The sequence below is a fragment of the Halichoeres trimaculatus genome, unplaced genomic scaffold (assembly GCF_033239565.1).
Source record: "Halichoeres trimaculatus isolate MK-OKI-2021-1 unplaced genomic scaffold, fHalTri1.1 fHalTri1_scaffold_15, whole genome shotgun sequence".
NCBI lineage: Eukaryota > Metazoa > Chordata > Actinopteri > Labriformes > Labridae > Halichoeres > Halichoeres trimaculatus.
In genome coordinates this window covers 24,131,198-24,145,859 of record NW_027437193.1, presented here as the reverse complement: position 1 = coordinate 24,145,859, position 14,662 = coordinate 24,131,198, and the positions used below count along the sequence as shown (strand labels likewise).

The window sequence follows — 14,662 nt, the reverse complement described above, 5'->3', positions numbered from 1 at the left end:
GCAGATCTGAAAAACTAAATTAAATAACGCTTTAAAGAACAGCTGGGTCTCATATCCACAGTGTTCCCTCCTCACTCATGGTTACAAATGCTGCTACAACAAAAATCAGCTCTAATTTCATAACTTTGGTAACTGTGAGTGAGGAGGAAAGGCAGTAGATATGAGACCCTGCTGTACATTGAAATATTGTTCTTCTGGGGGCACAGGTTGTCTGTGCTCCACGGCACTGACTGGTGGTCTGTGCTCCATGGCACGGGGTCTTGTACCTAGTGATTTTTGCAGTGTGCACCCATTGGTTAATGTATTTATATATGAATATTTTGACTGGACTAGATTGACTGGATTTCTTTGTACTTGTTGCAATAACAAAGTTCTATTCTATTCTATCATGCTATTTAGAGCCATTTTGAAATCAAGTGTAGAAAGATATATTTATTCATTTTTGACACAGTCAGTCCACACCACGGAGAGTATAGACAGCTGATCAATGCCACAAGGAGCACAGACAGCTGGTCCATGCTGTGGAGCGCAGACAAACAGTCTGAATAATGTGGAGCACACAGAACCTGAGCCACTGCTGCACGTCCAGAAGTTCAGCAGGGTCTCACATCAACTGTGTCCCCTCCTCACTCACGGTTACAAAACACAGTCACAAACAAATGATTTTAAGTTGTTCTTACTTAAACAGTAACAAAAGTTAAATCTACTGAGAAATCATCATTTTCAAAACTGAAAACTCAGACATTTGAGTAAACTGAACTTATAAACAAACTTTAAGTTTCCATGGCTTAATCCAATGGGGTTATTTGAACTCTGGGGTTTACAATGTAGAACCTGGAACTGTGGGCTTTTATTTTTGCTGGATTCTAGCGCTGTTACTTTTACTTCTGCACAAGTCAGGAATCAGAAAATTAAAATTAAAAAATATATAAATGAGAATGATGAAACCACAGCTAATAAAGCCAACATGAATGTGGGAAGTCTTTTCATCTCAGAGGGAATTATGGGAAATCCTCTGTCATGTAACCATCGCTGTCACATCTGGCTCCGCTGTATCATGACAGTGCTCACCTCTCCTTCCCTTCTTTGGTGCCTCTGCCCCTTCTTTGTCCATTGATCTACTTCTTTATCCAACTCAGGAGTGTTTAAACAATGCAACATGAACAATGATATCCATCAGCATCGTCAGGAAATGACCGACATATGAAAATGACAAACAAGTGAAACATTTGAAAAACTTTACAGAAGTTTTTGAAGCTAACATAACAACGACCATTAAATCAAAGCACATGCAAATAAAAAGGAGTAAAGCAATAAAAATGAAAAACCCCTACAGTCTTTCCAATGCAAGAAGTTTGCTATGATTCAGGGTGGATGTCACAGAAACAGCAAATCAAACTTGAGATTCTCAATTATTCACTCATTTCCATCAGCTGTGTTTCTAAACAGCGCTGTGGCGCTTCACCGTGTCAGTTCTGCGCTGTGGCGCTCAGCTCTGCAGCTGCAGAAAGTCGCCTGCAGTGGGTTTGTTTGCTGCTGCTGCCACACTGCCCTCTACCAGCTCAGCCCTATTAGTTCAGCTTCACCACCTCCCAGCAGCCCCGAGGTTGTGACAAAGTGCTAGTTAATGTCTGTGTGTGTGTGTGTGTGTGTGTGTGTGTGTGTGTGTGTGTGTGTGTGTGTGTGTGTGTGTGTGTGTGTGTGTGTGTGTGGGGTGGGGTGGGGGGGTGGGGCAGTGAGTTTTGCCTCATATGATTCATTTTTCTCACAGGGCAGATTAAGCGGGTATAATGACATGCATATGGAAGACTGTATAGACTGAGGAAGTAATTAAGGAAGCTGAGGTAATAATTGGTTTTGGTTCAGAGGCCACTTGCTATGGAAATCCATGACATTTAAGTCTAAGAGGAGTAAAACAGAAAACTGACACGAGATGCTAACAGGCGGAAAGAATTTGATTCATAAAACATGAATGAGAGCCTGAAAAAAAAGAGTTCTCCATGTCTGTGCCATAGAAAAAAACAGTGGCAGCTTTCTGAGGTACAATCAATGTGAAGTTTGTGTAAGATGTAGAAATGCACTTGCAGTAAATTTGGAATAATCCAAAAAGCAATCTTTTGGCTCAGATGTGATGGAAACTTAAATTGTTTGAGACCCAAGGTCCAAAACTACGAGAACCTTAGAGCAGTTATTTAAAAAATATCCTGTAAAAACTGTAAATGTGTGATAAGTTTATTTTACCCTGAAAGAACTTTATCACAGGATCAGATTTTGGATGTAGGACCTGAATTAAAGCTGCATGCTGTGACTTGGTTCTTGCCCTTTAATCATTTTGAAATGTGTCCCAGTTGGAAGTATCCCATCAAAAAATTCTAAAAGAGAGTTCCTGATAGTTTTGGTTAAAAAAAACACTTATTATATAAAATTATTTAAGACAGAATTAAAAAAAATATATATTTTATTTTTTAAATATGGAGCTTTCTGTAATACACAATTCCATGGAGATGAGGTGGGAATGAAATATCTATAAATTAAATTAAATTAAATTAAATTAAAATGTCAAAACAAAGACTAAATTGAGGAACAAAAGAGAAAGTTTAAAATATTTCCTGAGAGTGTAAAATTTTTCAGTAGAATGTAACTTTACAATAAAAATCATGAAGTTGCTCAATGAAATTGTGAAGTATACAAATGGTTTTATTATATGAACGTCCTGCAAAAGTCTGATGTCCAAGTTTTGATTGATGACTTCTAAAACTTTTAAAAGTAGCGCCAAAAACTCAGACAGTTCAGAAAGTTTATATTCATTTTTGGACTCAGTTTAATAGTCCTAGACTCCTCGAAGCTTTCAACAAAGCTTTTTGATGTTGGGTTATATTAATTTCTTGCAAATAACACACTTCAGAGAAAAGAAATATTCAGCTGCGAAGAAACCTGGAAAGTTTTAAAAACTGAAAAAAGTCAAGGTACAGATTATTTGTAGAAATTAAAAAAGTATATATGAAAACTTTCAACAGAAATGTCTGTGACTATCTATTAAGTTCCTATGATTTTCATCTAAAAAAAATCTGAGCATTTTTTTCATTTTTCTAAATATTCCTGCTGGTTTCCAGCAATCATTTCTAGAAAGTTTGAAAATCAAATAAATACTAGAAGTCAACATTGTTGTTAAACATTTTGACAGTTTCTGGAACGTTCTCAATCAATTAATCTGTCTTTATTTGTAAAATGCCAAATCATAACAAATGTTATCTCAGAACAATTTCCCAGACCCGTCAATGTTAATGTTAATAAAACCCAGTGAGCATCCAATCAAATTGAGGATGTTTTGATAACTGTCATCAGTTGGTCTTTTTTTCACCTGTTCTTTTAATTATTTATGATACATGACTCCTGCTGTGTTTGATCAGGTGGAAATTAAAAGTTGCACTCCTCCTCTGACATTTTCAACCAACTATTTCAGAATGTCAGGTTTTTACACTTTTATGAAGTTTTACATCTATAAATGTGTCACAGTTTTCTCGCAAAAACAATGTTTATATGCAATCTAGTAACAATGCTAAAGATAGTAAAACACCATCCTGGGCGAGGCAGATAGGCAGATGAGAGGAGATCAGAGCCCATCACAACAACAAAGCTCTTCTGGTAGCTCCGTCTTCCTCCTCCTGGTCCCCTGGGAGCAGCGTCTAATCACACAGAGCTCCTGAAGCTGTCACTGCTGGTCAGGCTGTCTAACCGTCGTCAAGTAGTGGATAAGACAGACTGTCACATCACAGTAGGAGATGGCAGATGCTTCCTGGTTGAAGAATAACTTAGATGCATGATACACTGGATAATGTTGGGTGGGATTTCAACTCAGGAGGGTGCTGCAGCCGAGAAGTTTGTTTGTCTCGTTTGGTGCCTTCAGGAGAACTTACATTCAGTTAATGGTTTGTCTTTTGGGTACAAACGGCCTCATCATGACTTGAAATGTGTGTAGGATGAGTCCCTTGAGGTTCAAAGAGAAGCAAACACGAATGAGATGGCAAGTGGCTGAAAATTACAGATTTGATGTGAAGATGGAGGAACGCATGATAGAAAATAGTAGGAAACATCAATCAGTATCTGTACTCAATGGTACCAATTTTTGTTACTTTTGAGTGTGTTCATGTGGTAATAAAATATTAATTTGTTTAATGATAAAATCTCAAAGTTTTTCGATTTAACTTTGTTCTTTAACTTTAATTTCCTCTGTAAGTAACGTCAGTGCTGTACCTTTGTCCTGGCTGACTCTTTGATTTCACAAACGGCACAAGAGTCAGTTAAGAACGCTAACATAACCTTACACAACCTAAACAAATATGGTCTCATTTAGATTCAGGGTGGGCTTTGAGGTGTAGCTTCTTTGATACTGACAAACTGAAACCACAGTGACATGTTTCCAATCATGGAGTGTTTGCAGACCACATTGATCCTCTCACAGGTGATCATTTGTGGCTTGACATGGCTCTAAATGACCAAGCTGTCAGCGTCAGAAAACTTTAGTCCTGCTTTAATATGGATCTTGAAGCACATTGCAAATTGGTATTGGTATTTTGCTTTAAATAAGCACACAGTGTTACATACAGCATAAAGTCATCCATTAAACTAACCACATAAAAAGAGCTTTAAACAAAAAACATATAAACTTATCCATGTGGCTATACACAGAAACTTTATAGACGTCTTGGCTTTTTACATTACTTTGTCACTTTAAGCTGCAAATTGAAAATACAGGCCAACCAAGTATAGACAAATTCCCCTAAAAGTTATTATGTTGTATTTATATAAAATTCCAAGAATTTGTTTACTCACAGTTGAAGTCAAAAATATTAGACCCCTGGGGAATTTAACGTTTGATTTTGGTTTTTTTTTTTCTAACTCTTAAGTGCAGTTATGGAGATTGATGATTATTTAATACTTTTTTTTTTTTTTTTTTCAAAAATCGTAATTTGAGTTTGGATGTAAGCATTGTTTTATTTTGTACACAGAAACAAAATTACTTTGCAAAAATCTGAAACTACCAAGGTCAAAATCATTCCTGTTTATGAAGCCAGAGTACAAACCACTGTTTAACAGAACTTGGGAAAATTTTGTGGAAAAAAAAAAAAGAAATAGAATAAAACATAGACTCTTGTTGAAAAACACACTCTAAGGTGCCCAATTTGGAGCCAAAACCTGTGCTAACAGTGCCCTCCTGGTCGGCAAAACTCACCAAAGTGCTCTCTATGAGAAAAAAATGCAGGCTTAAATCCTGAAGTGCTTTCCTGGTTGGCAAAACACATGCAAGTGCCCTTGTGGGAGGCAAAAACCTTTCTTTTTCTTTTTGCCCCTGCCCTTTAAAAAGTCTTGCACGCAACTGCTTTGAACTCTTTGAACTCATTGAACTCAATATTGAACTTATTAGACAATGGTACATTTGCTCCAATTACAACACCCAATTTGTGACACCCACGTCCCCCAACAAGAACTCATGTCTACTCGGGTCTTGACATTGGTTGTACCTGTTATTGCGCACAGGATTTCTTTCCTGTTTGGTGTGAACGATCATTATGATTGTTTAACCAATAAGCAACCAGTTGATTCTTCTGAGTAACTTATTAATGAGAATGATAAAACTTCTCTCTATACCAGTGATTCCCAACCTGTGGGCCCCCTAGTGGGCTGTCAATTCGTTTCCCAAATAGTTTGATTTTTTAGGGGTGGGGATGAAATTATATTAAAATAAAAATGTCACTTCATAGGGGCCGTTTACATGACAACCCTTCTAGGGTAAAACGTAAACGTTTTTTTGCATTTCAGCCTCGTGTTTAAACGGAAACAGCGTTTCAGCCGACCTTAAACACAAACCTTTGAAAACGGCCTCCAGAGTGGGATTTTTCTGAAACGCTGCCGACACCACTGCCGTGTGAACAGTTAGCCGGCATTTTCAGTGGAAACCATTACGTCAGACTCCGCTTCGCGCAAGCGCATACAACAGGACAACAGTACTGTTGTTACAATCATCGCAAACTACCCTGTTGTGCTTGTGCTGCTCAATCTGCTGTATCTGCTGACTGTCTTTACACAAAATGTGCATCTGTTGCTCCACTTTTTAACTTAGTATTCCCCAATCCACCAGATGATCGGCTCAACTCTACTTCGGTGGAGATCTCCCAAAAGCGGCTTCCGAACAAGGCCATTATAGCACCACCTACAGGCCTGGCATGCTTACTACAGCGTTTTCAGTCCATCAGCGTTTCCATGTAAGCGCAGATTTTTTTCACTGCGTTTTAGCGTTTTCAGATGAAACGTCGGGTAAATGAGGCCTTAATCTTCAGTAAAAAGTGCTCTGAGAACACATATGGCAGGGCATTCGCTACATGTAAATGATCTTGGGGCACCGCCACGCCAAAATAAAGCAGTCGTACCTTTAAAATTTTGACCTTTTTTCAGAGTATTAAGTGTATGGTCCTGTATTTATGGGGTTGGAGGTGGGCTGCAAAAATGTTTGCAACCTAGAAGTGGGCCCTGAGTTAATAATTAAAGATAAACTTAATTATTACTAAATAAACACACATTATCCTATCTCTGAGTTAAAACTCCTCTTTGTTTCTAATTATTGACCATTTTCATGCTGTATCTAAAGTCACTCAGAGTTTAAGTTGGACATAAAAACCAAAAACTGAGAGATGTAGACACCAGAGACGTAAAGTATTTTAAGTTCTATTAATGTGGTTACATCCTCAGAGAAGAATCAGCAGAAACGCTGTCTAGTAGGTTCAATATAACAAGCTGGCAGCATGAATCTCTCAAGCCTCAGTCAGATAGACTGAATGTAAGCCCAAACAAAGAGCCTGTCACTGAGGATGTGTTTGACACAACATTTGACAGTTTGTGTTACGTCGAAAGCATGCCTGGAGAGCAAATAATAATGAACACACAAAAAACGGAAATGTCACTCATCTTCTTCAATTCAGCTCCCCAAACCCACGTGTGCTCACTGCTTTCAAAATAAAGCACACAAACACGCAGTAAAAAAATGCTTTAATAGATAATTATAGACACAAATTTCCAATGGGCTTCCCTGCCCTGTACACACACACCCACACACACACCCTCGTGCAGAGTGCTTATGTACAAACATGGACACAATCACTCTATAAAACATAAACTGTACACACACACACACACACACACACACCAAATATAGCATCTTTAGTTCAGTGCTGACATGTTCACTGTCAGAAACAAGAGCACTGAGAGCCATTTCATTTACATGCAAATTGACACCCACCAGTCCACCAAACACACTCTCCTGCCTGGCTCATGCGTGATGCCACGTGTGTGTAGCAGCTCTGTTGGCACTCGTGAAGGTGTTATTCTGTCCCGCTGCTTTTTACTGCTCGCTAAAACTCGACACAAAGAGACAGAGGGAGAGATGGAGGCTCTGATTTTATTAGCCGTGTTTGATTTACAAGCAGGCATGAAGAGAGGCTCATCAAAGAGGCCCCATGCAGCCTGGAGTTTGTCATCTCATGTTAGCGTTGGGTAATAATGGGCTGGAGTCTAGAAGTGTCCTCTGATCAGATTTCTCCTCATGACTCGAGGAGATGAAGGATCACTTGAGGTGAGTGAGCATCTTAAAATAATGAGTGCCAAGAGGCAGATCAGCGTGGCAGGAGGGGACATGTGCCCAAGATGATCAAACTGGGCGCACTGAGCTCAAATCTTTGACATGGAAGTTAAGAAGAAACATCCTAAACTTAGAAAAACAAATATATTCTCAATGCACGTCAGGGGTGATAATACTGGTAACTGTTGAATGAGGGAAAGCGATGGGAAGTGGAGATCATCAGAAATCAGGCATCTGTCGCCCTCTGCTGGTGAATATGAAGTACTGCACTAACTTTCTACTTATTCACCTGAGAAAAACACTTTTTGCTTTGGTTTAATGAAGTACTCCAGCAAATGAATTTGATCTTTCGGAGGCTGAATTAAAATATGTGCATGTGTCAATAATAACAATGGGGAAAAACAAAATCAAGCCCTTTATGAGTATTTCAATCCAACATAAAAAAGAAATATCCTTTTTTTTTTGTTTTTTTAAAGGATAACTGTAAATTGTGGTAAGTCATTCGAAATGTCCAAATGTTTACCAGAATAAGCTGCCTAAATTATCAAAGAAAATAAATCACAAATGATTAAAGTAGACTTTAACGAAATACGTTTCTATTTTATATGTACTAACCTTAACTCTTGAGCTGTAAAATAAGTTTTAGCATTTTTTTTTTATCTCCAGTTACTTTTATTGTATTTTGATTATTGTTATTCTTTTATCATTTTTTGCATATTTCTCCCTGTTTTTCTTCATTTGCATTCAACTGAATGTCTGCTCAAAAGGCTTGAGGACTCTAGGAAAAGCAAATGAATAAAATAAACTTAATGGATCCACACAGGAAAATTCAATTTTTAAAGGTTATTAATAAACACGTAGAGTTGTTTCTGTGGCCAGAGGCAGCTTGATTTGTGTAATCGTTCATGTGTTGTTTCCTCTGAACAGGAGTGAATGAAAAAAAAATAAAAACGTCCGAACAAATTTTCCACCTTCAACTTGATCTTAATTCAGAATCCTGACAGCACCACAATTAAAACCAATTACACAAAAAAGTAATTGAACGGGCAGCACAATCCATCCCTCCAAAATAAAACCCATTAACTCATCAGTCACTGTGAGCTGATTTCATTTGCTATTAAGAGTCGTTTAGTGAAAGCTGCAGTTCAGAGTGGCAGATAATCAGCACCACATTTGATTATCCATTGAGAGCATTACGCAGGCCTCAGTGAGAGGAAGTTACACAGATTATTCCTGTTATTATGAGCCTGATTGGCTGCCCAATGGCCTCCGTCCCATTTAGCTCTATCAGAGAAAACACTCGTGATGAAAACTCACAGTGACAATACTCAAGAGTGGCTCCGTGTGTGTGTGTGTGTGTGTGTGTGTGTGTATGTGTGTGTGTGTGTGTGTGGGTACTGAAGTTTAACAAACCATTTGTAATTTCAAGGTTAGTTTCTCTACAAGTTTAATTATTCAGTTTAAAAAGTTTCCATTTTGTGCTGCAGGTAAATACTTAAAGCAGATCTATAGAACTAGAAGTGTCAGAGTTAACAAAAACTTCAGAGCTGCAGTGAGTCCAGAAAACGGGTGAATTTGTAAGAACTGTCTTATTTTTCACCATCATGGCCAATCAACTTTGGAAACTGAATTTTAAATTTTGTCTCAAAAATCTAGTTTCAAGAATCAACACTCCAAAATAAGTCTGAAATTTCGTAATTTATCTTTACTGTAACTATCAAAAAAATAAAAAATAAAAAATGATTCTGGGAAGTTGTTAAACAGGTGTTCTGTTATTTGATAGCTCTCCACGTGACTTTTATTTTATTTTCAAAATTGGCCAAATACCGGGCAATAAAACCTGATTTTGAGTCCGGTCTTTAAGGAGGCCGTTAAGTGAAGTCATCTAGTTTAGCAACTTTCAAGGAGCCAGTTTATTCCTGATGTTGAATTGCTCACTTTGTTTCCTGAAGCTGCAGAGCTCACAGCAGGTTGAACCTGCAGTCCTCTGCCACGTACCATTCCTCTGCCTGTCTCTGCTATCTGTCTCCTTTCCTGTCCTCTGGACAGATGAACACAAGCCAGAAATCAAACTCTGAGATAAGTTCAGTGACTTGTCTCATGAGGTACTCACCTTCCTAAAACAGTTCCAGTGAAGTAAAAGTGAAAGGGCACAGAAACTTCGTGTTTGAAGTCCAGTTTGAAGTTTCCACGGTCAAAGATGGTTTGGGGTGCTGTGTTGTCTGCTGCTGCTGTTTTTTTCTGGAGTCCAAAATCAAAACAGCTGTTTACCAGATTATCTTAAACAGTGACCTACATTTTTATGTATCCTTCCAACATTGCACACTCACTGCTAAAGTATTAGACTTTTATGTAGCTTTCCTAAATTTTCATCCAGTCAAGTTAGGAAACAGGAAAAAAACAACAGAGAAATCTTCATAAATACTCTTCAAAAGCTTTATTACAGGTTTGTGAAAGGGCTAAAAATAAATAAGAAAATAAGTTATATGACAAAATAACTCAGTGCACATTTTAGTGGTATCATTCTTCATAGTAAATAATTTATTACTTATGATAAAGTACCAATAAATACTAAGGTGTCAGAATGCTACATAGCTGGAAATATAAAGTTTTTATTCTCGAGGATTATAAAATCTTCTGAGCACATTGAAAACTGTCGACTTTCTTAGCAAAACTGTATCAGTTCCTTCATGCTGCATCCTTTCTCGCAGCAGATATCAGACATTTTCCCGGCAGTCCGTCTGATCCGTTGGGACACGGGGTACCAGTGAGGAGTCAAGGAGACGGCCGCCTTCTCTGCGTCAGACTCCAGAGGGGTTTGGACGGTCTCCGTGTCCGGCTGCTCTGCTCTGAAAGCCTCCTGGTTCCCTGAGGAAAGGAGGAGGACAGGCAGCTTAGACTCAGCTTGGAAATATGTAGTTTTGCACTCAAATGATTCTTTGAATTCATAAAAAGTGATTGTTACATGTTAATTCTATATCTTTCATTAGATTTGTCTGAGTGTAAAATAAATCTATATTCAGTACCAGATCTTAAAGAGAGAAAGAGTCTGAAGTCTGAAAATACAACACAAAGTACTCACAGGTCTGAGAATATTGATCCTGCTCAGGTTCTGCATCCAGGACGCTCCTCCTAAGTCGAGAACTACCACAGGATGAGACGGCCAGGCGTATCAGCTCCCTCCCACACATCTTAATCCTCTCCTGGGCATCAACCACACACCCTGCAGCCACCAGCACCAGCATCAGAGCCAGCAAGAACTTAGCAGCAGCCATCGTGGGATCAGTTTCTGCTCGCTCGTTGGTGAATGGAGAAGGAACTGAATGATGAGGAGACGAGATGACTGGGTTGATGCACATGAGGTGGTTTATATAGTCAGTGTCAGACCCATAAATGCTTCTGCCACATATTCGGAAGACGTATTCAGCCTTGGTTAGGGAAAAGTATGTTCTGAACAAGAGCTCAGCCAGGGAGTGATGCAAAGTCTCCTCAAGGCCAAAACTCTCATAAAGATAAAAACACCTGGTCTGACCAAGACCTGCAGTATGGGCGAAAGGTTCAGACGCAAGAAGCAGCAAATGAGGTTAACAGTTTTGACCAAGTTAAAAAAAAAAAAATCATTAAAAGCCTATAGACTCAAAATTAATCTGTTTTGAGTCCACAAATATAAAAAGAACAAACAAAACAAAAGAAACCAAGATTAAGTTCAAGCATTTCAGTTGTTGAAAAAACTCCCTAACCAGCTGATTAACCTTCTGTCTGACGTCTCCTGACTCCTGATTCACTCACAGCTTTGACGTTTGTTTAAAGTTATCAAAACAATGTGACTTGCTTTCACACTCATCATGACACATCTTTATGTATGACAGCTATAACTGGAACATCGTGTAACAGCAAATTGATGTCAAGGGCAGAGATGGAACCATTCACACTCATGTTTACTCGGGGTCAGTGGTTGCGTAATCCAGTCACAGAGGACTGTTTTATAAATCCTGCGTTGATGTAAAATATCAAAGGTGGAAATTATATGACATCAACAATCTTCTGGTTACACATTGCAGTGTTACCTTGTATGTAATAACCTTCGGCAAGAGTGGGACATTGGATTAAAAGCCCCTGTCTTTGTTTCCTTCTTGTTTCTGCCTCATGGATTAGTGGTAATTTGGCCTCCACTGGTGCAGGTTTGAAAACTGGCTGTAGAGAAATGTCTTTAATCAGCTGTGTTTGCCTTCATGTTTTCTGATTAGTTGTTATGTTCTCTGATTTGTAATTGTGTTTTTGCTTATTGGCCAATTAGTTTACTTCTTGTTGTGCAGCACTCAAGACCCACAGTAATTGAAAATGCAAATTAGCCATGTATCCTGACTGGAATGAAAGAAAACAACTATTTTTCCCCAGGTTTCTAACTCTGATGTTCTTCAACTTTGTGTATTTGTTTTTTGTTCAGTAAAAAAAAAAAAAGCTCTGATAAAGTAAATCCAGGAGGCACAACATGTGAACATAGCCTGGCACTATCGTGGACCATGTACCAAAGATGAAATTCATCCCTTCATCCATCCTTCCATTAATCTGTCCACCAAGCCGTTTGTCCTAGCATCCTAGTTGCTAGGCACTACCCTGTTGGTTGTGGCTGCCTGTTACAGCAGCTCTCTCTTCTTTGTCCGTTTCTTATAATGTTTTCATCTCTTTTTCGTCATCTTTGTATTTGGAGTGGATCATTACTTTGTATGGTTCATTTGTTGGTTCATTGGACACCAAACTGGTTTTGTCTTCAGTGATATTTTTACTATTTTTGCTCCTGTGTTTGTCTGGAGATCCTACATGTAACCAAAGCTGCATTGTTTACATGTGAACTCAGCTGTTAGCAGCCTGTAGCATGTCAATGCTAACTTGTGCAAGGCCTGATGTTTCCCCACGAGGTGAGGAGAAGGAAGTGAGGATGACGTGCTGGTTCTCAGGTGTGAGCTAAGAAGTGACGACATGGACCTGTCCTTCCATCTATCATTATTGGGGACGTAAGATCTATCTCCAATAAGATGGACGAGCTAGCTGTGCTAACTTAGCAACAGAGGGGATACCAGAGGACAGAGTCAGTCTGTGTTTTTCACAGACATGGCTAACGGAGCCAGACACCCATGCCACACCTTCATCCATTTATTCATCCATCATCAATCCATCCATTTTTTGTCAATTTATCCATCCATCTATTAATGTATCAACCCTACTATCCATTTTTAATAATTTTTTCATCCATTTATTCATCTACTCATCCACCTATCAATTCATCTATCAATTCATTTATTCATTTATTCCTTATTATCATCCATCCAGCCATCTTTTTATTTATCCATCTACTCTTCATTTTATCTAACCATCTGCTTATCCATCCATCTTTCATATTTTCATCTATTCATTTTTCCATTTATCTGACCATCCATTTCTTCACCCATCCATCCTACCATCCATTATATTTCAGTTTTTATCCATTTATTCATCTACTTACTTATCCCTCACTATCCCTCTATCCAACCATTCATTTACCCACCCATCTATCTTTCCATTTGTTTGTTCATTCATCCAACATCCACTCATCCACCCATTTATTTATCAATCCATCTATCACTTTATCCTTTAACCCTCCATCCTTTTGTCATCCATCTTTTCATCTATCTATCCGCCCATCAATCTTGGACACATCCCTTTTTGCCTCTATCTATTCTAGATGTTTTTCTTTTCTTTTCTTTTTTTTCTTTTTTCTTTTTTTCTTTTTTTCTTTTTTGTTGTTTTCTTTTTTTCTTTTTTGTTGTTTTCTTTTTTGTTTTCTTATCTCTGCAGCTGTAAACTTTCAACTAGTGATGGTACAAAATGATCAAATGGAAACACTGAGGTTTAATATTGAGCACAGTTCTTTACAAACTTTAGATGATGAAAAGACACTTTCAGGTCAGTTGAAATGCAATGAAGTACAAGAAGCTGCATGCGCTGTCTTGACTCTCAGGTTAGAGTTAATTACTTTATCAGTGTCACAAATGTTGGTGCATGATTTTTTTTTTATAGAACAAATATTTCTGCTACAAACAGATATTTGCAAAATATTATATCCTCACTGTGCCAATCCACGTGTATTACCCCAGGCTTACCCTGAGCACTGAACAGGCGAATCAGGAAAGACTTTGAACAAAGTCCTGAGCTTTGAAAATGTCAGGGTGAAAGCTCATCCACACCTGGCACCCTGCCTCCAAGCAGCTTCTTGACTACCTCAGTGACCTCCAATAAGGATGTAGGTGTGGCTTTTCCTAGACCTTTAACTCTGCCACTTCAACAGAGGACACAGAGGCTGGGTCGAGGACTTGTTCAAAGTGCTCCTTTGTTCGCTCATGCATACCTGTGTCCAGGTAAGTAGGTTTGCTTGCTCAGAACATCCTGAGCCTGCACTGCGGAGCCAAAACTCCTCCCATGCCAAACGGTGTCCTTCTGATCCTTTCCCTGGTCCAGGGAAGCAGGACAGACATCCTCCTGCAGTCCTCACCAAAAGGGTGCATTCACCACGCTGCAGGAGCCTGGGGTCTGTGGCAGGATATGATCCCAGAGACCCTGAGACTCAGATAGTAGACAAGCAACAAAAAGAAACTAAAACAGATAGAGAAGAGTTTAAACACATCATTAAAGCTTCATTTTCTTGTTTGAGATAAAGAAGTAATATGATAAACAGGTTTTGTCCACTCCTGAACATTTTTTGTGTGTCTGTCCCCAAGATCTGTTTCTCAGATGTCCTTCTAATCTTGTCCATTCAGACCTGACTGACTTCCACAGCACAGCCAGTTTCTCTCTGTCCTCTTGAGGTTTAATTGATGCTGACGACACCATTAAACCTTTCTGGCATCTCCCTCGTTACCTTATCCTGTAATACTATTATACAGACAGCAGCATCCTCTTTGAAAACGTGACCCAAGTGTCTTTTAATAGACACAGACATCAAAGCTCCTGTGAGGAGTTTTTAGCTGGTTATGAAACAGAAGAAAATAAAAA

The 14,662-nt window shown here is 38.7% G+C and overlaps 1 protein-coding gene across 1 annotated transcript; it reads right to left on the bottom strand.

Moving 5' to 3' along the window:
- Nucleotides 1-10,298: 10,298 nt before the first annotated feature.
- insl3 (insulin-like 3 (Leydig cell)) lies at nt 10,299-14,165 on the bottom strand. Its single transcript, XM_074689618.1, has 3 exons — nt 14,019-14,165; nt 10,716-10,952; nt 10,299-10,501 (listed from the first exon to the last, which is right to left on the bottom strand). Exons 2-3 carry the CDS (start codon nt 10,906-10,908, stop codon nt 10,299-10,301), a joined length of 396 nt encoding a protein of 131 aa, XP_074545719.1. The 5' UTR covers nt 10,909-10,952; nt 14,019-14,165.
- Nucleotides 14,166-14,662: the final 497 nt, after the last annotated feature.

Bases quoted from the DNA above. Each gene is read 5' to 3' on its own strand.
- insl3 (XM_074689618.1), bottom strand. From the start codon at position 10,908: ATGGCTGCTGCTAAGTTCTTGCTGGCTCTGATGCTGGTGCTGGTGGCT. The intron at 10,502-10,715 runs GTGAGTACTTTG...TCCTTTCCTCAG, and splicing joins GGATCAATATTCTCAGACCT to GGAACCAGGAGGCTTTCAGA.